At 39.3% G+C, this 27,627-nt stretch overlaps 2 protein-coding genes across 3 annotated transcripts in view; both read left to right on the forward strand.

Annotated features, from left to right (window-relative positions):
- The first annotated feature begins 3,509 nt into the window (after positions 1-3,509).
- LOC308100900 (ubiquitin domain-containing protein 1-like) lies at positions 3,510-23,063 on the forward strand. 2 transcript variants are annotated; one of them, XM_080450076.1, is made up of 5 exons: positions 3,510-3,701; positions 6,762-6,848; positions 16,184-16,411; positions 20,850-21,035; positions 22,021-23,063. In XM_080450076.1, exons 1-5 carry the CDS (start codon positions 3,674-3,676, stop codon positions 22,248-22,250), a joined length of 759 nt encoding a protein of 252 aa, XP_080306202.1. In that variant the 5' UTR covers positions 3,510-3,673; the 3' UTR covers positions 22,251-23,063. The 2 variants fall into 2 exon arrangements, with proteins under 2 accessions (XP_080306202.1, XP_080306203.1); XM_080450077.1 differs by lacking the exons at positions 3,510-3,701; positions 6,762-6,848 and adding an exon at positions 9,751-10,015.
- A 2,834-nt stretch (positions 23,064-25,897) lies between these two features.
- The window catches only part of rrp12 (ribosomal RNA processing 12 homolog), a 37,749-nt gene continuing 36,019 nt past the window's right edge, over positions 25,898-27,627 (forward strand). The window contains exon 1 of the mRNA XM_080450064.1: positions 25,898-26,097. Within this exon, the coding sequence (XP_080306190.1) occupies positions 25,959-26,097 (139 nt within the window). The 5' untranslated portion in view covers positions 25,898-25,958. The remainder of the gene's footprint in view (positions 26,098-27,627) is intronic.

The raw sequence follows: 27,627 nt of genomic DNA on the forward strand, positions 1-27,627 counted from the left end.
GCACACCAAAACTCATTGTACGTATACTGGTGTTTTGGTATGCAAATCAGAAAATGCATGTCAAATGGGGCAATGCATTATCTGCCCAATTCTCTGTTAGTAATGGGGTACGCCAAGGGTGGATTTTGTCCCCTGTCTTATTCAACGTCTATATGAATGATCTATCAGTTGAACTAAATATGTGCAATACGGGATGTATGGTAGGAAACACTATTATCAATCACCTGATGTATGCTGATGACCTGGTTGTACTAAGTCCATACAGTGGAGGATTACAACAGCTACTGAAAATTTGCTCTAAGTATGGCACTGATCATGACATTATATATAATGCAAAAATAAGTAGTGTCATGATTGTGAGAAGTAAGGATGACAAGAAATTGGCTTTTCCAGCCTTTTCTTTAAGTAACAGTCCTCTTTCATTGTGTCAGGAAATTAAGTATCTGGGCCACATCTTTACTGATAACCTCCAAGATGATAGAGATATCTCTAGGCAGTGCCGCATACTCTATGCCCAGGCCAATATGCTGCTTCGAAGGTTCAGCATGTGTTCTGATCCTGTTAAATGTGCTCTATTTAAAGCATTCTGCACTCCCATGTATACAGCCTTCTTGTGGAGCTCATACAAGAAGGGTAGTATGCGGAGGCTCAAGGTAGCATACAATGATGCCTTGAGGATTCTACTTAAGGTCCCCAGATGGCATAGTGCCAGTCACTTATTTGTGACAAGTGGTATACACACCTGTGAGGCTCTTTTAAGGCACTCTATGTATGGGTTCATGTCTCGCCTGGATGAGTCCAGGAATAGTATTATTGAGGATTTAGTCAATCCTGGGAAAAGTTGTCTCCGGTACTCATCCAGACTACGGAATCACTGGAGAAATAGTCTTTATGTGTGATTTGTATGTAATAGTATGTCCCTGTATATTTTGTGTTTTTATCTATTTATTTATTTTTTACTTTCTTAATCTGTTTGTTTTTATCTGTATGAAATATGGACCCCCTGTGTGTCTGGAATAAAGTTTGAATTGAAATTGAATATATACTTCACTTCATTCAGGGGTGGAAAAGCCTTTTGCTTACCTGTTATTTATTTTGTATTTAGTTGGGGGGGAGGGGACAATTTGAAGATAACATAGCAAATAATTATATTAATACAAACAAACAAACAGAAAACTAGGAACGTTTTTTTTTAAGGGATATTTATGCCTACATAATTATGTTCTGGAAACAGTGCTGCCCTAAATGCAGTGTTATTACCACTAGGGGGCACTAGACTTCAACTAAAGAGGGACTGCTGTCTTTGCCTCTAAACCAGGGGTCTTCAAGGTTTTTCAGGCCAAGGACCCCCTAGTTGAGAGAGAGATGAAGCAGGGACCCCCACTACATTGTTTACTATTGTGTTGCAGATTAAACTCTTTCATAGATTTCATTGATAGCGTCATTTAACCACTTAAACCTTCAATACTTAGTACTTGGTCTGCTCCTTTCCCCCCTACATCAAACTTCTTTGGCGAAAATAGCGGATCTACAAGCTCACAATGCCGTTGTGAGCTTGTAGATCTGCTGTTTTTGGCTAACGTTCCCCTCAGAAAAGGAATTCTAGGGTTCAAAAGGTTCCAATCTCAAAGATTTGGTGGCCCCCCTCTGTAGTAACTCTGAAGACCCCCTAGGGGTCCCCGGCCCCCTGTTGAAGACCCCTGCTCTAAACTCATGAACATTAAAAGATTCCCTTGCCTGTCTTGCTCCTTGAGGCCATTTTTATGTTTGAAGTTATAATATGACTTATTAGTATTTTATTGTACTTTTCATACTGCCTTGTGTCTGACTAAAGTGGTGCTAAAACACTATAAGTGGTTCTTTGGCTCATAGTCATATAGAGGAACCTCTTTTGGTGCTACAGTATAGCACCTATTTTATAGAAATTAGACGTTTGCCCAGGACCCAAACTAGTGAAAATAGCAGATCTGCAAGCTCACAATGCTTCGCTTCTCGCCGCGTTGTGAGCTTGTATATCGGCTATTTTCAGTACTTCTTCAACATTTTGTTTTTTTTATTTGTGGAAATGATTTTATTTATTTTATTCTATTTATGAAATACTTAAGAAATATGTTGGAATTCATTTTTTTTGATGAGAAAGGGGAATTAAAAAGATATTTACTAGCGATCCCATACATGGGTCCTGACCCACTTTTACTTTGCCTCTGCCAGCACAGCAGGGAGGGCAAAGGAAATATATGAACATATAAATGTTTTTATATATGCAACATATATGTTTATTTTAATGTGACATCATAATTGAAATTGGCTGCCTGCATATATGTCTCTACATACATATATATATCTATATATGTGGCATAGATGTGGATTGTGGACATAAGCTATAATGTATGTGAGACATATATTTCCTATATATCCACATATATGACCTGAATATGGCATATATAAGCAGCATAGATTCTGCATATACTTGCCATATATTTTGGCAAAATATATATATAATTAAACAAATAATTATAATTTGTTTTGTTTTTAAATGGTTCGGTCGCCCACCTTACCATCACTCTACTAGGTTACTGTCAGTGGTGGAAAAAGTACTCAAATGTTTTACTTAAGTAAAAGTATCAATACTGCAATGTAAAAATACTCTGTTACAAGTAAATGTCCGGAATTCAAAATGTACTTGTGTAAAAGTACAAAAGTATTGGTATGAAAATGTGCTTAAAGTACCAAAAGTACTCATTATGCAGAATGTCCCATTTCACAAGTTTTAAAATGTTTAAAATGTTTAAAAATCTTTTGAAAATAGCCGATCTACAAGCTCACAAGGCGTCGCATCGCAACGCCACTATTTTCAAATGGCCGAAATGTATAGGGCTGAAGTGGTTAATTTATGTTTTGTAATAATCAAAATCTACAAACTATCTAACTAAAGTTTTCAAATAATTGTAGTGGAGTAAAGTACAATTTGCCTCTGAGATGTAGTGGAGTAGAAAAAATTGGAAGTACTCCATTAAAGTAAAAATAGCTCAACAGTACTTGATGAGTACATGTACTTAGTTACTTTACACCACTGGTTAATATCCACCACTAGAGGCATCATGGCTCAGGTTGACACATTACTAATGAACAGATTCTGCTCTGCGTTGGAGAGATAGTGAGAGATAGTACAAACAGCAGAGGGCGCTGTTTTTCATTCTCACTGGCTCTGGGTTCCCAGATTGACACATTACAGACTGGAGGGGGGGGGGGAGAGGAAGAGGGGGGGTTGACTGTAGAGAAGATGAGAGGTGGTTCGGGTTGCGCATGCGTGCCAGACGCAATGGGGATTTAATTTGATCACATTACAACCAGCAGGTTGTATGAGGATGATGATGATGATGATGAAGAAGGCCCCTCCCACTGTCATCTGGAAGAGACATTCATTCATTCATTTTAGTGTTTTATCTGCTGAAAGGTGTTTGTGTGCTGCTGTGTGCATCATGTGATCATCATCAGTCGTGGATATTTGTCGTTGCACGGCGGGGGGTGTTAATGGTTCTATAAATCAGAACCCATCAAACTGCTGACTATAGATCTGTTTCTCTATCGTCTCATCATCATCAGGAGATCCAGTGGATCCACTGGAAACTTTGTAACGAGTTGTTGGATGTGTTGAGTAGACTGCAGACTGATGCATCATCTAACTGACTGGATCTCTGGTAAAATACATTGTATCTACTAGTATCTAGATATTAGCCTATTATTAGATATTAGTACTTAAATGTTTTACTTAAGTAAAAGTATCAATACTGCAATGTAGAAGTACTCTGTTACAAGTAAAAGTCCGGAATTCAAAATGTACTTGAGTAAAAGTACAAAATGTAATGTATGTTTTATAATGTAATAATTTATATATGTAAAGTAGGTCTAACTAGTAACTAAAGTGTTCAAATAATTATAGTGGAGTAAAAGTACAATATTTGCCTCTGAGATGTAGTGGAGTAGAAGTAGTATTGACAATTGGAAACACTCCGGTAAAGTAAGTACCTGAGTAAATGTACTTAATTACTTCACACCACTGATTTTAGCCTAGTTGGATCAAGACTATCACAGATGTATTTGATCGATTTTTTTTTCATTTATCTTTATAGATATGATGAAAGTAAAAGTCTGACTCGATAAAAAATACATCTAATAGTCTTGATCCAAGGGTATCTATCTATGTCCTTTAATGGTAATGATAGCCTTATTACTGTATGTCACTAATTGATTTGTAACAATTATGGTTTTATCCAACACAAATAGTAGCATGTCTTATAACTGAAATAAGATGATTTAATGTAATCACAATATTTAGTAGATGAAGAGCTGCATATTAGAGGAGCAGTGGTGTAAAGTAACTAAGTACATTTACTCAAGTACTGTACTTAAGTACAATTTTGAGGTATTTTTTACTTTACTGGGGTATTTCCAATTTTTGATACTTTTACTTCTACTTCACTACATCTCAGAGGCAAATAATTGTACTTTTACTCCACTACAATTATTTGAAAACTGTAGTTACTAGTTACTTTGCAGATATAAATCATTATAAAACATCCATTAACCACTTTATACATGCTATTTGAAAATAGCCGATCTACAAGCTCACAATGTTGTGAGCTTGTAGATCTGCTATTTTCAAACATTTTAGTACTTTTACTTTTGGTTTTTAAGTACATTTTGATGCCAATACTTTTGTACTTTTACTCAAGTAACATTTTCAACACATGCCTTTTACTCGTAACAGAGTATTTTCATATTGTGGTATTGCTACTTTTACCTCAGTAAAATATCTGAGTACTTCTTCCACCACATGGAGCATGCAGTGATGCCATATGGAGCACTGGTCAGGGTCAGCTGTCTGGACACGTGACAGTCCAGCAGCATAAACATGTCACATTGGCTGACCTGATGTGACAGACTAGTGTCACTTCACTACTTCAGAGATCATGCTTTTTTTATGAATCATGATTTTTTTTTATTTTATTAATATCATATTGTTATGTCCCTCAAACGTTTTTCAAAAGGTTTGAGCCTAAATCAAGCCTCAGATATACTCATTCCAACTAACTTCTTTCTGGCTTATAAAGCACTTTCACCTGCAATACCACATTGTCCTGTTTGGCACGTGGCGCTATTGAGCCAGTGTGTATGCATGTTATCTCCTGTTTCTGGAGTGGAAAAAGTAAAAAAAATAAAAATTATTATTTATTTATTTTCTAAGTTGAAACTGAAAAACGGGAGGAATTGTACCACTAGTGACGTCACTTTCGGGGCCAAATCAGTTTGGCCTGTTTTGAGACCAATTTACATAAAACCCCAGATATGCTGTGAAAGCCTGAGTGCTCAAACTGGGCTATTTTTTGGGATAGAAGAGAGGTATGGGGAGACCAAAAACACACAAAAAAGAAGAAAAAGTTAAAATTCATGGTGTAGTCCCTTTAAATAGTCATGTTATTTGATGTCATCATCAGGGACACCTTTGCAACATTATAGGCCTATTGCTGATGAATACATTCATTCTCATTTTGACATTGAGCAGTGACTAAGTACATTTCATTGAGTTCTGTTCTTAAAGGGGTAGTTCACCCCCAAAATTACTTTTTTTCCCCCTATTGATTAGTCACCTCATGGAGACTTGAATTCATGGATATTTTTTTTGTTTTAATTTTGATGACCGGCAGCGGTTCCGGTAGGAGACAGAAAGAGTCTCCTTTGTGTCTCCTACCCAAACCGCTGCCTACCTGGTCATCAAATGATTGGCATAGGAATGCAATAGAGTGACTAATAGATAGAAAAAAGTCATTTTGGGGGTGAACTATCCCTTTAAGTACATTTATTTGAGCATCTGTAGGCTACTCATTTGTAGCCTCCAGATACTGTGGAGAGTTCCGACCATACCTACTACCAGTGACATCATTGGTAGGCAGGTTTGGTCATTTCAAACAAGATTTCAACTTTTTTTTTTAAATGTAAGAGCAATGTCCTCTGTTTCTATGCTCTTGCATTAATAAACATAAAAGGTTGAAATCTTGTTTGAAATGACCATACCTGCCTACTGATGATGTCACTGGTAGGCAGGTTTCTGAACTGTCCACAGCCCTCCTCTGAGACACAGACCAAATAGAGAGAAATGGTGCATCATCTTATAATGAGCAATAGTGAGGAACAATTATATGAAGACAGTTTGAAAATGGGTGAAGTGGGCCTTTTAATCCATTAAAGCCGGGAACGCATCTGTGTAACCACTTCAACCATTATTTTATACTTTGGCTATTCAGAAATAGCAGATCTACAAGCTCATAGTGAGGCGAGCTTGTAGATGTGCTATTTTTGAAAAATCGTGAAAATGTGTGCAAATCTTTAAATATATATATATATATATATTTTAGAGCAAACATTTTTAGCTAAAATCTTTTCTTCTGGGGGGGTCCCTGGAACAAAACATTTTGAGATGGGGGTCCTCGGCCAAATACATACTGTATCTAAAAATATGTTCTAAATCCTAACCGTAATGTTGCTATATCAGTTGTGCTCCAACCTTTTCATGTCAAGGACCAAAAATGTATGTGGCCGCGGACCCCCATCTCAAAATATGTTGTTCCAGGGACCAGAAGCAAATATTGGAGTTAAAAATGTTCAAGATTCTTCAAAAAAAATCAGATCTACAAGCTCATAGCGCTCATAGCGATCTACAAGCTCATAGTGATGTATGATTGTCTCTGTATGTAATGTAGGATCCGTGGTGGGTGGCTGTGTGGGCAGGAACCGTGTAGACGGACAGGGGACGACCAGAGACATCGCAAGAAGCAAAAAACGTGGAGGTAAGAAGCTCTGCCCTGGATCTATGTATATATTCCTTACAACTGTGGTTCTCAAACCTTTCCATGTCAAAGACCCCCGAATTAATGTATATTTGGCCGCGGACCCTCATCTGACAATATTCTGTGCCAGGGATCCCCCATGCAAGATTTATGGTGTTAAAATGTTTCAGATAGATTCCAAATTGTTCACATTTCTTTTCAAACTAAAAATAAATAAATAGCAGATGCAGATCTACAAGCTTACTGAGCATGTAGATCGGCTATTAGCCTGTTAAAAGAGTAGTTTAGCCCTAGAAGGTGTGGGAAAAAAGTTGCTTTGTGTGCATTTTAGAGCCGACACAGACAGACGGCTACTATGGTGCTAACAATAGCCCACGGCTTGATGTCTTTTTCAACAACAAACACATGAACACGTAGATGCTTAAATCATTCCAGAAATGATAAACAACATAACTACTGCACTGCAGGGTGCTTAGGGCATGGGCACAAGGTTATCTGTGTTTAGATTATTTTGGTGTAGCCTACCGGTATATCTTTTGAATTTAATGTTCATTAAAACGATAAACGCTGCGTGCCTGCACCAAGCAGCATCAATATGTAATAAATAGATTTTACAGACCTTTTTCACCTTAAAGAAAAGCAGCAGTATGTGCTCAATTGTGTTTTTATAAGATGTTAGTCTTTTCAAAGACAATGATTTGAGCTGCCTAAATGCCATTCACACCTACAGTAACCACACATGAGTTTGATTAATCCATTGTGCAGGAAATCAAGAACGGATTACAATAATTTAACATTCTCTATAATCAGTAACATTTGTATCAAACATGTTAAAAATGTTATTCTAAGGCAATCAAAGGCTAGACATTATGATCCAAACGTCGGGATGTGACCAACGTGCTGTGTTGCTTTTCGATGTGTACACTGTATAAGTTTATTGAGCTATCTAGAGCACAAAGTACATTTCTGAACGAAGTATCGCGAGAATTTACATCATTGACAACCACCTGACAACCAAATCTCGTGATACTGCCGAGCCAGAAACGATACATGCCGCCAGTGGTGGAAACGGTACAACAATATTTTACTGAAGTAAAAGTATCAATACTGCCATGTAGAAGTACTCAGTTACAAGTAAAAGTCTGGAATTCAAAATGTGCTTGAGTAAAAGTACAAAAGTATTGGTATGAAAATGTACTTAAAGTACCAAAAGTACTAAAATGTTTGAAAATAGCAGATCTACAAGCTCACAACGCGTCGCATGTGAGCTTGTAGATTGGCTATTTTCAAATAGCCTAGGTATAACATAGGGCTGAAGTGGTTAATGTATGTTTTATTATGTAATAATTTATATCTGCAAAGTAACTAGTAACTAAAGTTTTCAAATAATTGTAGTGGAGTAAAAGTACAATATTTGCCTCTGAGATGTAGTGGAGTAGAAGTAAAAGTATAGACAATTGGAAATACTCCAGTAAAGTAAAAATACCTCAAAATTGTTACTTGAGTAAATGTACTTAGTTACTTTACACCACTGCATGCCGCTGTTAAATGCCACAATAAATGATACAGTGTGCACATCGAAAAACGTGATTGGAAAACAACCTGTGATTATGTCTTCTTTTATATTCCTGAACTGATTAACTGCCAAAGGACGCAATTGTTCAGAAATAGTGTTTGTTCACAAACTGGTCCAGCCGGCTGCCATTGACTCTAATGTATTTCACCGAACTTCCGGTTCCAGTTTTGCCTCCCATGCGCGTCAATGGCACCTGCCTGGTCTTTCATAGCCTTGACCCATAACAGGAAATGTTTATGCTTCCTTCAAGAAAAGGGAACTACAGTCGTGCACAGAGCCTATTACAGTCCAAATACTAATACTACAGTCTTTATGCAATAAGTAGGCCTTACCATAAAACAGCAGAGCATAGACAATTGACAGTTGGTTAAAAAGTGATATATGCAAAAAGTCATATATATATTAGCTGTATATGTAGACATTATGTATGACTGGCATATATGTGGAAATATATAAGCTATATATGAGACATATATTTAAAATCCACATAAATGCACATATATGAACCTGAATATTGCATATATAGTATGCAGCATATACTCTGCATATATACTCGCCATATATTGACAGAATATGTTCATACATTTCCTTTCCGTGTGGGTTTGCATGGATACTCATTCTGCTGTCAGATGTTAAATGTGTTCTGTAAAGTGTATGACTTTATGAACAAGAAGAACTGATAATTTTTTTTTATATGAACAAGAACAAATTTAAAAACCTCTACTTCACTTTACACACACACAGACGCACACAGACGCACACACACACACACACACACACACACACACACACACACACACACACACACACACACACACACACACACACACACACACACACACACACACACACACAAACACACACACACACACACACACCTCGAGCCCTATACTAAGACAGCTTTGCATCTGAAAAATATGAATTATTACCATTCCGCTTTGCACTGAACCTTGGCAATCGATATGCCAAAGAACAGAGAAACAAAACAATGGGCCGTGAGAGACAGTACACCTGCAAATAGGGTCCACCACTAATAGAATGTATACTAGACAAGGCTTTACAGTCTATTAATGGGTTGGCCATCTTGCCCTTGGTATTTCTAACTCATGCCTTTTTAAATAGGGCTGATAGGATTAGACTCTCTTGTGTAAAGAAGCTGTCTCTCTCCACAGCCTGGACACGAGGGACAGGTTTTCCCTCACCTGCTGCCTCAGACGAACTGATCCGGTGGTATTTTTGGGTGTTTGTTATTAGATAGAAAGGACACAATTAGACAGTGTGTGTGTGTGTGTGTGTGTGTGTGTCTGTGTGTGTGTGTGTGTGTGTGTGTTAATGTTTGAGGAAGCAGGTCAAGCTTGTTGCCGTGACGGTTGGCAGTGACTGCATACAGGAAGGACCGTGGCAGTTTGCATGCTGGCATTGTTGGGATCATACTTTCATACTTTCTGGATTCTTCTTTCTCTCAAATGCTGATTTTGGAACTGCGTTAGTTAACCTTGCGAGAGAATAAGTGTCATCATGGGAGTGACTAACTCCAGGGGCCACAGCTATCATTCCAGCAGGGACTTTCCCATCAAAGTGGTGCCGAAAAGTAAGTACTGCTTATCGCTGCTGTCAGGGGCCAGAAACCTCCTATCTCCATCTTCTAACTTTTTGGTGTTTTTTCGTAAAATCAACGTCCTACTTGATCATACTACAGCGTCACACAAAAGCATCAAAAGTAGCAGATCTACAAGCTCGAAACGTGGCGCGAAGCGACACGTTTCGAGCTTGTAGATCTGCTACTTTTGGATTTGAATCCTGAAAATTCACAGTTTTGGACATAATGAGGTTTCCACCCGACTTTATATAAACTGTAGAAGAAGCATTCTTACTTCTAAAATATTGTCTCCTAAACTCATGGTAAATATTGACCCAAAATGAGTAGCGTTTTCTTGTCACGGAAATCTTTTTACTCTGCATTACTCTGGTATCACATGTTTCCTGCAGACAGAGAACACAAGCTAAATCATCCATATTCAGTATTGACTCGAGTTATTAACTATATCTTAATCACCCTGGCTTAAACAAATGGGGGGGGGGAAAAGACTGTTGGTAAAATCTCTATCACTATTTATTGTGAGGCTGAATTAGACATTTTGATCAGGGACATGTAGACTTAAGGTCATTACACACCGGCGATTATGCGAATATACGCAAAATTCGGACTCTGTCCGAATAAATAAAAGACGCTTTTTCGGTCCGCGAAACTGATGTGGAAGCTTTGCATTGACTTTATAAGGCTTTAAAAAAATACATATTATTTACATGAAAAAATCGCCCCCGGTGTTTAAGAACCTTTACTGTTGAGGTTGCTGTATGTATTAGTAGTTATGTATCTATTAGTAGTTATGTCAATAGCCATTTTGGGCCTATAGTATATATTAGTGAAAGAGGAACTGTAAAGGAGTGCATGTATTTGTGACACAATCTCTGGTGCCTGCATGAAGTCTTATTAATGCTCATAATGATTATGAGATCATAACATACTATAATGAACATAGTAAATGACATTTAGTAGGTTTGCAGTACGGCATTCTCCTCCATGTTACATAGTTGGATATACAGAAAGGACAACGTATCACTTGTGTGGTTAGATTTAGTCAGTTTTACTAAGATATTGATAAACTTGGATTCCAGGTAACTAGACTTTATACTAGGGAACTCTTTTTGTTGTGGACCAGTTGCCTTCAAGTTCAGATTGGATGGACTGGGATGACATAGGAACAGTATTTGATACTACTGTATCAAGGACAGATTTCTGAGTGTTCATCACTAAACCCTTTACCTTCATTCCAGTAAGGTGTACCACCAGCCAAGAGGTTTACTTAGGAAATATAAAGCTTCAATACTTACAGGATAACCAGTTACAGATTCTAGTGGAGTGTTGATCGGTGTCTAATGCTTAGAGATCCATGTCTGGGACCTAGTATCGTCAAAGACCTCCAAATGTCCTTTCGCCTAACTGTAGCGGTAATGACAGTTGACCTTATCTTGGGTTTTTCCTCAGACATTTCCAGATACTAACCCATTTAGACCTGAGGCAGATTATTTTCCGAAAAACTTGAAAAGATTCCTGTTGCTATATACATGGCAACATCTAAAATGACACAGATGCTTCCCTGGTTTTAAAGGTATGACAACATATAGGCTTCCCGTTCTTAATGGGTTAATGCAGATCATTTTGTAAGAACTCATTTATCATTGCATTGTTCTATGCTACCTGTATTTATCAGAATGTAGCTGCTGGACTAGTTTGTCTAACATGTTGATACAATACTAACAATGTATTATTGTTTAATAAAACAGTACTATCTAACAATGCAGCACCGTTTAATAATACAATACTATCTATAATACAGTACCGTTTAATAATACAGTATAATATCTAATAATACAGTGCTGTTTAATTATACAATACTGTGTTGGCTAGCACGCTAACACATGCATGCAGCTCTCCAGTTGCCAGGGGCTAGCAACAAGGCCTTTAGGTTGACGTTGAATTCACACACACACAGGGTTTGAAGAAAGAGAGGAAATTATCTACTTATTCATTCATTCAAACCACAATCTATTTGAATAAAAATGTATGTTTTTCAGAAAAGGCGTTTTTAGAATCGGCCTCAGGTCTAAATGGGTTAAAAATAGTTGGAGACATGTGTGATTGATTGATTGATGTACTTTTATTTAGTAAGACATGAGAACAACAGTACATGGAAGTACAAATTCACAATACAAGGTCTACTAAACTGGAAGGCTCATAAAGCACTGAGCTTGTTTAAAATGAGACCCCCCCCCCCCCCCCCCAACCATGATGACATATAAGAGACAGACAAATATACACCCTACTATATAGAACGTCATACAATCAGCTTACAGGTTACTGGTATGAAGAGTGAAAAATATGTACACGAGAAAAAGAGGAAAGGTTCAGGGAGGGGGGGGGGGGGGTTGGTGGGGGGTAGGGGGGGTTAGGTTAAGACTTTGACAGGGGCCATTTTCGAATTGCAGCCTCTTGAAGGTGTTTCTTTAGGGCAGTTTTGAAAGTGAGTAGGGTTTTACTCCTTTATGCCTTTTGGTAGGGCATTCCACTTTTTTTTTTTTAGTTGTTGTTGTGGGTAGGTCTGCAATCAAAGATTCAAATTGACCGTATGTTATGGGAGAACGGATCTTTAATTTAAGCTGTAGGTCATTCCAAGTGGTTGGGGCTAAGGAAAGGCGCTCAGATTTCAGAAAATGTCTCTGCTTTGTGATCAAATATTACTCATAAAAATAGGATACTGTTTGTGCCCAGGCACATACTGTGTCTGCCTGGGCACACACACACACACACACACACACACACACACACACACACACACACACACACACACACACACACACACACACACACACACACACACACACACACACACACACACACACACACACACACACACTGTATCTGCCTGGCCACACACACATAAACAACACAGCATGTGGTTGAGCTGAAGCTTGGAGGATGGCCATGTTTATACAACAACAGTGTCCATGTTTCTAACCACATGAACTCTAGCCCATCCCTATTCTGGGCATGTCGTAATGTAGGCGAACAGATCTGGTATAGAGGGACAAAGGAGGAGACCTAGTACAGACCCCTGGGGGACCCCGGTCAACAAAGTATATAGGGTCCCAGTGGTTAACTGGTAAACATTTCCATAGACTGTGTATTCGGTTATGATGACACTTTCACAGCAAGTTTATTCAGCCAGTTATTTTCGCCCTAACAAGTGGGTTGATTAAGACTTCTAAAGCGGTATGAGTCCCTGTGGTTTGTGTTGTTGTTGTTAACAGTGAGGTAAGTAACTAAGTACATTTACTCAAGTACTGTACTTAAAGGGCAAGACCACTTTGGTAGAGGTTTGGGTTGTGTAGTTACCTTGCCATGATGTAACTCCAAAGGTGGTCAAGAAATAAAAAATAATTGCTGCATTGATTAGAAATTGATAATTCAAAATATGCTCCTCATTGACTTACATTGTACAGTAAAACAGCTCTCAAAGTCACTCTTTTAGCATGTAAACGAATGTAAACAAAGTCGATTCAGACAATATAGAACATCACCAAACCCAGTACTGTTTTTTTTTTAAATAAAAATGTTAACTTACTGTTGATTTAGCTATTTTTATTAGAAAGAAAACCTGGACTGGATCGCGGATCCGGATCCGGATCTTCAAATAGTAAAATCATCAGGAAGTTGACATTTTTATTAAAAAAATAAACAGTACTGGGTTTGGTGATGTTCTATATTGTCTGAATCAGCTTAGTTTGTGTTCGTTTATGGGCTAAAAGAGTGACTTTGAGAGCTGTTCCAGTGTACAATGTAAGTCAATGGGGAGCATATTTTTAATGATCGATTTCTAATTAATGGAGCAATTATTTTTCATTTCTTGTCCACCTTTGGAGTTACATCATGGCAAGGTAACTACACAAACCAAACCTCTACCAAAGTGGTCTTACCCTTTAAGAACAATTTTGAGGTATTTTTTACTTTGTATTTTCAATTTTCTATACTTTTACTTTTATTCCACTACATCTCTGAGGAAAATATTGTAATTTTACTCCACTACGATGATTTGATAACTTTAGTTACTAGTTACTTTGCAGATATACATTATTGTATTATAAAACATACATTAACCACTTCAGCCCCATTTTATACATAGGCTATTTGAAAATAGCAGATCCACAAGCTCACAACGCGTTGTGAGCTTGTGGATCTGCTATTTTCAAACATTTTTGTACTTTTACTTTTGGTACTTTATTTTGATGCCAATACTTTTGTACTTTTACTCGAGTAACATTTTGAACACAGGCCTTTTACTTGTAACAGAGTATATTTATATTGTGGTATTGCTACTTTTACTGTTGTTGTTTTGCCTCTCATTGCCTACAGAGTGTTTGTCTCTCCTAGCAATGCCATGTGGAACAGTGGAAGATAAATCCTGTTATGTAGATCCTGATTACTGACTATAATCCACTGTGTGTGTGTGTGTGTGTGTGTGTGTGTGTGTGCGCGTGTGCGCGCGTGCGTGTGCGTGTGTGTGTGTGTGTGTGTGTGTGTGTGTGTGTGTGTGTGTGTGTGTGCGTGTGCGTGTGCGTGTGTGTGTGTGTGTGTGTGTGTGCGCGCGCGCCTCTGTCTCTCACTGGCTACCACAGTAATCCATGACACTATAAATAATCCCTTTGATTTCCCTGCCTCTCTGTGTATCAAAGTGACCTTCCTCCCACATAGGTATCGCTTCTTCTTTGCGCTACTGACAGGTCTGTCATAGTAGAACTGACACCTGCACGTTGTAAAAGTTCTCTGTTTGAAGTCTCTCAAGGCACTCAAACTCCACAGTGAGTTTAGTCTATAAGATTAGATGTGTGGGATAATATCATATAGATCTGTGTTATATGTGTTGTTCCTTTGCAGTGCACGTGACACTGGAGGGTTTGTTTACACTCATAGATGTAAGATGAGCCTGAGCTCAGGGGTTGTTGTACATAAACAAAGAGAATATTACATCACGAGTCAAAACATGTCATGAAGGTGTAAACCCTATACACACCAACATCTGTTCATTCTGTTCCTGAGATGTGACATTTACGTCATTTTTGTTAACCCATTAAGACCGGGAACTCATCTGTGTTATTTTTAGACTTCTTTGGCTATTAAAAAATAGCAGATCTACAAGCTCATAGCGTGGCACTGAGTGCCGCACTATGAGCTTTTAGATCTGCTATTTATTTTTTTTCGTGAAAATGTGGGCAAATCTTACATATTTTTAAAGTGAACATTTGTAACTCAAATCTTTCCTTCTGGGGGATTCTACAAATGTCTTCTAAATCCATATGTCGCTATAATATCAGTGGTTCTCAAACGTTTTCATGTCAAGGACCCCCACAATTATATGTATTTGGCCACGGACCCCGATCTCAAAATATTTAGTTCCAATTCAAAAATATATATTGAAAAATGTACAAAAATGTTCATGATTTTTCTAAAATAGAAATAATAAATATATAATAAAAATAGATTTTGGCTATTTTTGAATAGCCAAAGTTTAAAATAATAAAGTGGTTAAAATCTAAAAAGAGAAATGCTTTCCAGGTCTTACATCGTACATCGGCTGTTTTCACTATTCTTTTGAGAAAGCTTGATTTTTTTTTGAACATTTCCCCTATAGTGACATCCTGATATAGTGACGGCAGGTTGAAAAGTGGAGCATCTCTTCAGGGCAGCCTAACCTACTGATCATTCTCACCAAGTTTAGCAGAAAGAATCGCAGCCGTTCTGGAGTTATTTTGTTCACAGACACACAGACAGGAGTGATTACGATATGCTGACATGCATGGCTGTGAACAGGGTAATAGTGCAATTGAAACATTATGCTGATACCTCTATGTAGAGTGCAACAGTATTATAACTATACTGAAGAAATGTGTGGCAGTTGGGTTGTACGTTGCAAGATTTTGAGATTTGAGGTTTATATGTACATCATCAATTATGTGTTGTATGCATTTATACAACAGAGTCACCGCTGTGGATTCAAAGCCCTTGTCTCTGTGGTGGTGGGCAGGAACTGTACCCCTGTGCCACCCGAGCACCCCACTGTCCACAGTACCTTGAGTACTATTCTTAAGTGAGAGAGGAGGTTGAATCATCATTCCTGTAATATCATTTCTTCACCACTAGGACGTAATGAGCCTCTGAAGAAGGAGCGGCTGAAATGGAAGAGCGAGTACCCCATGACAGAGGGCCAGCTGAGGAGCAAGAGGGACGAGTTCTGGGACACGGCCCCGGCCTTCGACGGCCGGAAGGAGATCTGGGACGCCCTGCGGGCGGCCGGCCTGGCCGTGGAGTGCAACGACCTGGAACTGGCACAGGCCATAGTGGACGGAGCCTGCATCACTCTGCCCCATGGTGAGAACCCTGCCTCTAGTGGTAGGAAGAAGTACTACTCACATGTTTTTACTTAAGTAAAAGTATCAATGCCCTATTTGTAGAAATAGGCTGTTAACAAGTACAAGTTCGATATTTGAAATGTACTTTACTTTTTGTAAAAGTGCAAAAGTATTGGCGTCAAAATATACTTAAAGTACCAAAAGTAAAAGTACTCATTATGCTGACTGTCCCATTTCACAATCGTTCAAAATGTTTAAAAAAATCTTTTGAATCTACAAGCTCAGGAAAATAGATCGTCTATTTTCAAATAGCCGAATAGCCGATGAAGAGGTTAATTAATGCATGTTTTGTAATAATAATCTAAATCTGCAAAGTAACTAGTAACTCAAGTTTAAAATAATTGTAGTGGAGTAAAAGTAAAATTTTTGTCTCTGAGATGTAGTGGAGTAGAATCAAAAGTATTACATATTGGAAATACTCCAGTAAAGTAAAACAAAAAAACTCAGAATTGTACTTAAAGGACGACTTCACCGATTTTCAACCTATATTCATATAATAGGTCCTCACTAATGCTCATGACAAAATGGTACAATTTTTTTCTACTCGGTCTGTGTCTCAGAGGAGGGCTGTGGACAGTTCAGAGTCCCGTCTACCAGTGACATCATCAATGGGGAATCCAAGCTAATAGAAACTGCTGGCTTTCTATTCCTGGAAAGTTGCAATGCAATAAAAGAAGCCGTTGTTCTCGTGTTAATACAAATCTAAATAAAAAATGTGAAATCTTGTTGAAAAAAAAAATCACGCCTAACGATGATGTCACTGGTAGACGTCTTTCTGGACTGTCCACAGCCCTCCTATGAGACACAGACCAAGTAGAAAAAAATTGTACCATTTTATCATAAGTATTAGTGAGGACCTATTATATGAAGATAGGTTGAAAATCGGTGAAGTCGTACTTTAAGTACTGTACAGTATTTGAGTTTATGTACATATTTACTTTCCACCACTGGAACCTTCACACAGACAAATGCACACACGTGCGTCACACACGCACACACACACACACACACACACACACACACGCACGCACACACACACGCACGCACGCGCACGCACACACACGCACACACAGGTATTCCTAGAAATGAAAGCTGTAAACTTCCATTGCTACGTAACAATGTATCATAACTCTCAGACTGTCAGCACAGTTGTGCAGTCTGAGTCCTGTGTGTGTGCAGTTGCTAAGAGATTACCGCTATGAGCGTTACGTAATAGTCACCAGGGCGACTAGAGCAGAGAGTGTGACCAGAGCAGATGGATTGCTAGTCAGATACCATGGCAGAGATGGATGGAAAAATCTGTGTGTGTGTGTGTGTGTGTGTGTGTGTGTGTGTGTGTGTGTGTGTGTGTGTGTGTGTGTGTGTGTGTGTGTGTGTGTGTGTGTGTGTGTGTGTGTGTGTGTGTGTGTGTGTGTGTGTGTGTGTGTGTGTGTGTGTGTGTGTGTGTGTTGGGGGGGGGGGTTTAATTACAAAGCATTTACCTTGTTTCAAGGACAAACGTATCTCCTCTGCTCTTTGGCTTAATAAAGCAAAACGCCACACAGCCTCTGTCCATGTCCTGATGGGACTGGGCATTGACCCTTCTCACACGAGACGCTGTTATTTAATTAGTCAGCATCTGACCAGTGTCTCTCTCTCTCTCTCTCTGGAGACAGACTGTTGGCTCACACAGTTTAATTAGTCAGCATCTGACCAGTCTCTCTCTCTCTCTCTCTCTGGAGACAGACTGTTGACTCACACAGTTTAATTAGTCAGCATCTGACCAGTCTCTCTCTCTCTCTCTCTCTCTCTGGAGACAGACTGTTGACTCACACAGTTTAATTAGTCAGCATCTGACCAGTCTCTCTCTCTCTCTCTCTCTGGAGACAGACTGTTGACTCACACAGTTTAATTAGTCAGCATCTGACCAGTGTCTCTCTCTCTCTCTCTCTCTCTCTCTGGAGACAGACACACAGGCTCACACAGTTTTCAGATGCTTCCACCATGCAGTCTGTGCAACGGAAGCGCTCAGAAATGCCAAGATTGTAAAGCGGACGTCCGACTATACTCCCCACTTCCTTCTAGCCTTTGCAGTTGTGTAACTTTGTCCTTCCTTAAATTAGTGGAAGCATATTGTAGCTTTGCCGTTTAGCAGAAATGGAAATTCAAACCCACATTAAAATATATTTCCGTGAACGGAAATGACAAACGGACGACAGCTTCCCGTTTGTGGCTGTCAGGGAGTCATAGTTACAGACAGTGGTGTAAAGTAACTAAGTACATTTACTTAAGTACTGTACTTAATTCACTTTTAAGGATTTTTTTACTTTAGTGGAGTAGTAATTCCCATTTTCAATACTTTTACTCCTACTCCACTACATCTCAGAGGCAAATATTATACTTTTACTCCACTACAATTATGAGACAGTTTTAGTTACTTGTTACTTTGCAGATTTAGATTATTATCACAAAACATACATTAACCACCGATCTACAAGCTTGACGCATTGTGAGCTTGTAAATCAGCTATTTTGAAAAGATTTTTATACATTTTAAACTTGTGAAACAGGACATTCTGCACAATGAGTACTTTTACTTTTGATTCCAATACTTTTGTACTTCTACTCAAGTAAATTTTGAATTCCGGACTTTTACTTGCAACAGAGTATTTCTACATTATAGTATTGATACTTTTACTTAAGTAAATAATTTGAGTACTTTGTCCACCACTGGTTATAGACTCTCTGAAGCATTCGAAGATTGTGGAACGGTTGTCTGGCTTGAGAGACTATAGCATCTGACTACAGGCGGAGGTCTCAGATAGAGACTAAAGCATCTGACTACAGGCGGAGGTCTCAGATAGAGACTATAGCATCTGACTACAGGTGGAGGTCTCAGATAGAGACTATAGCATCTGACTACAGGTGGAGGTCTCAGAGACTATAGCATCTGACTACAGGTGGAGGTCTCAGAGACTATAGCATCTGATTACAGGCGGAGGTCTCAGAGACTATAGCATCTGACTACAGACGGAGGTCTCAGAGACTATAGCATCTGACTACAGGTGGAGGTCTCAGATAGAGACTATAGCGTCTGACTACAGGTGGAGGTCTCAGATAGAGACTATAGCGTCTGACTACAGGTGGAGGTCTCAGATAGAGACTATAGCGTCTGACTACAGGTGGAGGTCTCAGATAGAGACTATAGCGTCTGACTACAGGTGGAGGTCTCAGATAGAGACTATAGCGTCTGACTACAGGATGAGGTCTCAGATAGAGACTATAGCATCTGACTACAGGTGGAGGTCTCAGATAGAGACTATAGCATCTGACTACAGGTGGAGGTCTCAGATAGAGACTATAGCGTCTGACTACAGGCGGAGGTCTCAGAGACTATAGCATCTGACTACAGGTGGAGGTCTCAGATAGAGACTATAGCATCTGACTACAGGTGGAGGTCTCAGATAGAGACTAAAGCATCTGACTACAGGTGGAGGTCTCAGATAGAGACTATAGCGTCTGACTACAGGCGGAGGTCTCAGATAGAGACTATAGCATCTGACTACAGGTGGAGGTCTCAGAGACTATAGCATCTGACTACAGGCGGAGGTCTCAGATAGAGACTAAAGCATCTGACTACAGGTGGAGGTCTCAGATAGAGACTATAGCATCTGACTACAGGCGGAGGTCTCAGATAGAGACTAAAGCATCTGACTACAGGTGGAGGTCTCAGATAGAGACTATAGCATCTGACTACAGGTGGAGGTCTCAGATAGAGACTAAAGCATCTGACTACAGGTGGAGGTCTCAGATAGAGACTATAGCATCTGACTACAGGTGGAGGTCTCAGATAGAGACTATAGCATCTGACTACAGGTGGAGGTCTCAGATAGAGACTATAGCATCTGACTACAGGCGGAGGTCTCAGATAGAGACTATAGCATCTGACTACAGGTGGAGGTCTCAGATAGAGACTATAGCATCTGACTACAGGTGGAGGTCTCAGATAGAGACTATAGCATCTGACTACAGACGGAGGTCTCAGATAGAGACTATAGCATCTGACTACAGGCGGAGGTCTCAGAGACTATAGCATCTGACTACAGGTGGAGGTCTCAGATAGAGACTATAGCATCTGACTACAGGTGGAGGTCTCAGATAGAGACTATAGCATCTGACTACAGGTGGAGGTCTCAGAGACTATAGCATCTGACTACAGACGGAGGTCTCAGATAGAGACTATAGCATCTGACTACAGGCGGAGGTCTCAGAGACTATAGCATCTGACTACAGACGGAGGTCTCAGATAGAGACTATAGCATCTGACTACAGGCAGAGGTCTCAGATTGACTCTGATTGCTGAGATTAGTGTCTGACAGACATTGCACATTTTGACGGTTCTCTCGTCTCATTCCACAGGCTCTCTAACAGAGAGTTATGATGAGCTGGGCAACCGCTATCAGCTCCCAGTCTACGCTCTATCCACGCCCGTCAACCTGATCAGTGACACGGTCAACGGGGGTGAGATCGCTGCACACGCAGAAAAACAAGCCCCGCCCACTCCACCCAAACAGGACTTCAGACTGCGTGTCCGCATGTCAACGGGTAAGGAAAACATTATCCTTATTTTCTATCCCCAGGACACCACAACAAATTCCCTTTTCTGCCCAGTATTCCCATGTTACAATTATAGCATATTTCTGTAATATTGCTTGTGTCTGTCTTTTTTGAATAATACGGTTCATAACCAGTGGAGGAAAAAGTACTTTTTTGGGCGGTGAAACCGCCCCTATATGTGAGGTTTGGATATTTGCACACCAAATCCTGCGCTGTGATTGGCCACAAATGTACCCCCCTAACCCTGCACCGTGATTGGCCAATCACAGTCTATTCAGGACTGTGATTGGCTAGGGAAACATGACACATGTGCATAGCCCTATATAAGAAACCATAACTTTAAAAAAAAAGAAACTTTGTTTTTTTTAAGTTATGGTTTCTTCCATCACTTCTTCCATCACTTCTTCCATCACTTCTTCCATCACTGTGATGACCACTGTGACCACACCGCCCACTTCACACTGGGTGTGATTTTGTTTTTACTTGTGTAAAAGTATCAATACCACAATGTAGAAATACTCTATTACAAGTCAAAGTAAAAGTCTGGTATTCAGAATTTACTTGAGTAAAAGTACAAAAGTATTGGCATCAAAATATACTTAAAAAAGCGAGATGAAGTCAAGAGACCCAGACAAGGAGAAATCTTTATCCTAATTGAGACCATGACTAAATAATTCAGTTTTTCAGAAGAATTTAAGTCGACTACAAAGCACCACTGGTTGATGTTGATGCAGCATCACCATCATGTTAACCCCTTTATCCATATCTGCTATTTTTTTACATTTTTGAAAAATCTTGAAAGTGTTTGTTTTAATAATTTAGATTTCTTTTTTTAAAACACAAATCTTCTCTTCTGGGGGTCAGCTGGCACAAAACAAATTCAGATGGGGGTCTGTGGCCAAATATATATATATCAATGAAAAACTACTGCTCTAAACTAACTTAGTAATTTGTGTCGTTGCGTGGTGGACAGGCAGGGACCTGTGTCTGACGGCCACCATGGCGGACTCCATCGCCGAGCTGAAGAAGCGGCTAGAGGGCCAGGAGGACATCGCCATCGCCCACCAGAGGTGGTTCTTCTCTGGGAAGCTCCTCACCGATAAGACCCGCCTCCAGGACACCAAGATGCAGAAGGAGTTTGTCATCCAGGTCATCGTCAACCAGCCTCCTCCTCCTCCTCCTCCTCCAGCCACAGCCAGCTGAGATCAACCAAACAAAAAGAGGGACACAGAGCTAGAAGATAGACCAGGGGTTCCCAAGTAGTGGGTCGAGACCCATTTTTGGGTCATGAAAAATATCCTTATTTTTTTTCGTTTACTACATTTTTATTTTTCAGTTTTCAAGAGAATTTCATAGATTTTCCCTCAAAATCTTAAGAAATTCAACTTTTAAGAAGTAGTGAAAATAGCAGATCTACAAGCTCACAACGCGCGCGACGCGTTGTGAGCTTGTAGATTTTGGCTATTTTCACTATAGTTTGGGTCCCCGGGTAGGCGTCACATTTCTCTTTCTGGGTCTCGGGCTAAACCACTGGGCTATACCCCATGGGGTAATACTGCAATTACAGTACATTTTGTGTACTTTCTCTTGTTTTTATTAAAACGTTTGTTCGCTTTTCTATCGCACCTTTTGTATGTTTACCTGTACCCCCCCCCCCCCCCCCCCTCTAAATGGCCTCATCTTTCCCCTGATAAAAACCCTGTAGATCCCCATGTTAACCGGCGTGGACCAGTGAAAAACCACATCAAGCTCCTACGCTTGTTGTTTTTGTTTACGTGTCCTTCTCCCCTTGTCGTGTGTGTTTGACTTTTGCACTATCGCTCAGTGGCAACACGCACAGTCCTGAGTGTTCATGTAACTCTGAGAGTGTTACAGATGGAACTAAATTGGATCCGTATAAGCCAGGGATGTGTTGCAACTTTGACGATGGAGAAGGCCACTATAGTTCCACACTCACTCCAGAGGGACACATTGCATATACTGTCGGGCCACTCTATGTCACACAAAAGCAGCAAAAATAGCCGATCTACAAGCTCAAAACGTGTCACAGTGCGACGCGTTTTGAGCTTGTAGATCTGCTATTTTTTTTGTTGCTATTTTTTTATTGGAATCTTGAAAAGTACACATTTTATGTAATTTTTGAAATGACTTTAAAAAGAAAATTGCATTTAGTTATACTTATGTTAGCTTTATGAACTTAAATACAAATACATTGGACGTAATTAAAGCGGGTCATGTTTGCATGTTTGGAATGTAAACAGCTGAAATCAATAATATATCAGTATTCCGATATTAACCTGCGGGCCGCATTAAGTGAGCAGGAAGGGCCGCCAGTTGCCCATGTATGGTATAAGCGTCCATTTGGTTCCATTTGGTACATTCTCACAGTTACACACCTGTAAGTGTCCACTCGGGATTTGTGTGAATCCTGAGTGAAGCCTGGACATCCTGATGAGGAAAATCTATCACGTTCTACCCTTTTTATCGTTGCTGTCACGCCAGAAACCTCTTATCTCCATATTCTAACTATTTGTGGGTTTTTTTCCGTAAATTAACGCCCTATACTTGATCATACTACAGCGTAGGCCTGACCTCGATTATTCATATAGTCGACTAATCAGTCGAGGGGAGTCTTTGAGTCGACTGCCAATCTCTTAGTCGAATTATGAAAAAAATAAAAGAGAGAGATTGGCCTAATTTGTTATATTAATTAACTAATAGTTTGCCAAAAATAGGATATACAGCATGAGTTATTGGGAGATAACTAAGCAAGTATATGTTAAATCAGACATTAATCACCCCTACAGCACCAAATGGAATGTTCCTCTATTGCATAAAATCTTTTTTTGCATGATTCGACTGAGAGATTGGCAGTCGAATCAGACTGATTCGACTGCCAATCTCAGTCGAATCATGCCAATATATATATATATATATATATATATATATATATATATTGTATTTTCTTGGTGTTGCATTAGTCGACTATTAATCGACTATAGGCAACATTTGGCCGATCAGATTCGACCATAGAAATCCTTAGTCGGGGACAGGCCTACTACAGCGTCACACAAAGGCATCAAAAATAGTGCCGTGTTTTGAGCTTGTAGATCTGCTACTTTTGAATTTGAATCCTGAAAAGTTTTGGATATTTAGGTTTCTACCCGACAGAGACGATGAGACTTCTATCATCTCATTTCCAGGTGTAGGAGGGTGATTTTTTTTTTTTTTCGTGGCGTGCCTGTAAATATGTACATTTACCTACAGTATATAATAGACACACGTGGTGTATTTTAAAATCTCAGTTGTATATTTTCAGTGTGAAGTGTAACGCTGAAGGCATACCTTTTTTTTAAGGGTCCAAAGGAGCAGATGTGGTTCTGATTTATTTTATCAACCCAATGTAGATTTAATTAAATGCTGTAGTTTTTTAATGCGCAATATGATGCTTAACTGAATTGTCAATAAATAAAAATGTAAATTAAAATGAAAAATATTCTCTACAGCTGTTGTCTTGTAGAGCAATTATTTTATATACACAGTAAAATGCTTTGTATTCATTTAACTCGACTGGTTAACAAGCTCACAACGCGTCGCATCGCGACACGTTGTGAGCTTGTAATCATAACACATTATAAATCATTCTATAACTAGAAAAAGTGCTCCTCGGAGCACAGGTCTCCGCCAGGTCAGGTAGAATCGGCCACCTGGTGGCGCTATAACAGGTCCATGTGAAAACTTTGAAAAAAAGATTGGGGGCAGAGGTTCGGAATTGGTATCCAGAGAGTGTGTGTGCAAAGTTTAGCTGCGATCAGGCCAACGGTGCCGGAGATTAGCTGTTCACAGACAGAAGGACGGACGGACAGGGTGCAAAACATACTCTCTCGCCATGCCTTCGGCCTGGCGGAGACGATGACTTATAAGGTCAATTATTATAATTGTCTCCATAATCTTTTAATGCATCAAATTACCACTTATAGTGACTTACTGTATAATGACAGTATAATGCATTTTAACAGTGATTACAATGCATTATAAGGTGATTATAAAGCATTATTACATGATTATAACGTCTTACAACTATGAGAATTACCATGCAATGCATAAAGTGTCATTATAAAATGGTTTAAAATGTATTATGATTGCATTACGAGTACTTATGAGTGCTTATAACGTTAATTATACAGTGTTATATGTATATCACAATGCATTTATACTTGACCTTATAAGTCATTATAGAATGCTTTATAATGTGTTATGATTATTGTTAAGTTCTGATTATTGTTAAGTTCTTTTAACTAAAAGATTTATTAAAAATATTTTGGAAATAGCAGATCTACAGCAACTTGTGAGCTTGTATAGATCGGCTATTTTCAAAAAGCCAAAGTTTTAAAAGGGCTGAAGTGGTTAATGTATGTTTTGTTTATAATAATTCAAATCTACAAAGTAACCAGTGTAACTGTCAATGTTCTGGCTTTAGTGTATCTTTTGGGTAGACAGCGCCCTCTACTGGTCACTAAATGACAAGTCAGGCAGAGAACCAGACACCAGTGTTGCCAGATTCTGTGAGAGAAACAAGCAACCAGGTCTAGGAAAACCAGCCCAAAAGAAGCGACTATATGGGCCACATCACATCATCATGAGCACTTTAAACATATACATCAGCCATTTGAAAATAGCAGATCTACAAGCTCACAACGCGTCGCATCGCGACGCGTTGTGAGCTTGTAGATCGCCTATTTTCAAATAGAATATTGCGGGGAAATTATAATAAGCAAGATCTGGCAACCCTGCCAGACACGTGAATCTGCCAGTGACGTCATCAATGAGCGACACAGAGCCATCGTCAGTACAGAGTTGAGAGAGAGAGAGAGAACGGGAGGATTGTTGTTATTATTATACTTTAACAAAATGGTGAAATCTGGTAAATTAAAATCCGGGACGTCGTCCAAGCTGAAGCGGTGGAGGAAGGGACACAGCAGCGACTCTAACCCGAAGACCAGCCTCCACAGAGAGGCCGCGAAGAGCCGCTACTTCAGCCGACCGAGTGGTAAGAGACCCAGAGACCTAGAGCACCATGACAGTCATGGAGCCCAGAGGTCCTGGGTTGAGATTTTTTTTGCCATTGCCAACTCTCACATGTACATAAACGTTCAGGTTTCAAATATAACGTGCTTAGCCAAGTGCCACGGATGTTACAAGGTGATCCGCACCGCGATAAGTACCCGTATCTCCCGTATTGTTCGATAAAAAAGCATTTTAATCCCATCGCCGGCCATTTTCCTTTCTTGTTTGTGTGATGTATCAGAGTGCAATACACCTCCCAACCGTTAGTGTCGCATAGTCGAAAGCAACGTAGAAAATTTGGAGAAAATGGCTGGCGATGGGATTAAAATGCTTTTTTATCGAACAATACGGGAGATACGGGTACTTATCGTGGGTCGGATCAACTTGTAACATCCGTGGCTCGTGGTTAAAGCACTTTATATTTGAAATGTGAACGTTTATGTACATGTGAGAGTTGGCAATGTCAAAAAAAATCTCAAACCAGTAACTGTGGGTTCCATGACGCTCTGAGGCAGACTGAGCGTCATGAGAACCATGGAGCCTTCCTCCTCCTCCTCCTCATCACACGTGGGTCTCTGTGCTACCATTAGCTTAGCATAGCAGACATTCAGAGCTGCTGCCTGGCGCTGCTTTATATGTTTGAAGCTTCTTAACGCTCGAAGGGTTTACTTAACATTCATATAAAGTTGTTTAAAGTTAGCAGCTGTGTGGTTTTGAAGTTGCACTTTATAAAGTATGAGTAGTTGTCCTCTATGACGTCATGTATGTGTAACTTAAGGCGTGCCTTACATGAGCTGGTGTTGATGTGTGTCTGAACCACAACATTATATTCATAGTTAGTCATCATGTCAGAGTCAGTGGTGTAAAGTAACTAAGTACATTTACTTAAGTACTGTACTTAAGTACAATTCTGAGGTATTTGTACTTTACCTGAGTATTTCCAATTTCCAATACTTTTACTTCTACTCCACTACATCTCAGAGGAAAATATTGTACTTTTACTCCACTACAATTATTTGAAAACTTTAGTTACTTGTTACTTTTCAGATATAAACTATGATGTTAAACATACATTAACCACATTAGCCCTATTTTATACCTAGGCTATTTGAAAATAGCCGATCTACAAGCTCACAAACTCACAAGAATGAAGAAGAGCTATAATGACATTCATTCTGACCAGTGGTGGAAAAAGTACTCAAATTATTTACTTAAGTTAAAGTACCAATACTGCAATATAGAAATACTCTGTTAGAAGTAAAAGTCCAGAATTAAAAATGTACTTGAGTAAAAGTACAAATGTATTGGCATCAAAATGTACTTAAAGTACCAAAAGTAAAAGTACTAAAATGTTTGAAAATAGCAGATCTACAAGCTCACAACGCGTCGCATTGCGACGCGTTGTGAGCTTGTAGATCGGCTATTTTCAAATAGCCTATGTATAAAATAGGGCTAATGTGGTTAATGTATGTTTACTTTGATTTTGACAATTGCATATAGATAAGAAACAAGT

Source organism: Gymnoscopelus braueri, assembly GCF_963280865.1.
Source record: "Gymnoscopelus braueri genome assembly, chromosome: 14".
Lineage (NCBI taxonomy): Eukaryota > Metazoa > Chordata > Actinopteri > Myctophiformes > Myctophidae > Gymnoscopelus > Gymnoscopelus braueri.

Excerpts from the sequence above, each read along its gene's own strand:
- LOC308100900 (XM_080450076.1), top strand. The coding sequence starts at position 3,674 with ATGCATCATCTAACTGACTGGATCTCTG. Across the intron at positions 6,849-16,183 it reads AAGAAGCAAAAAACGTGGAG|GACGTAATGAGCCTCTGAAG; the intron begins GTAAGAAGCTCT and ends CTTCACCACTAG. Across the intron at positions 16,412-20,849 it reads CTGCATCACTCTGCCCCATG|GCTCTCTAACAGAGAGTTAT; the intron begins GTGAGAACCCTG and ends CTCATTCCACAG.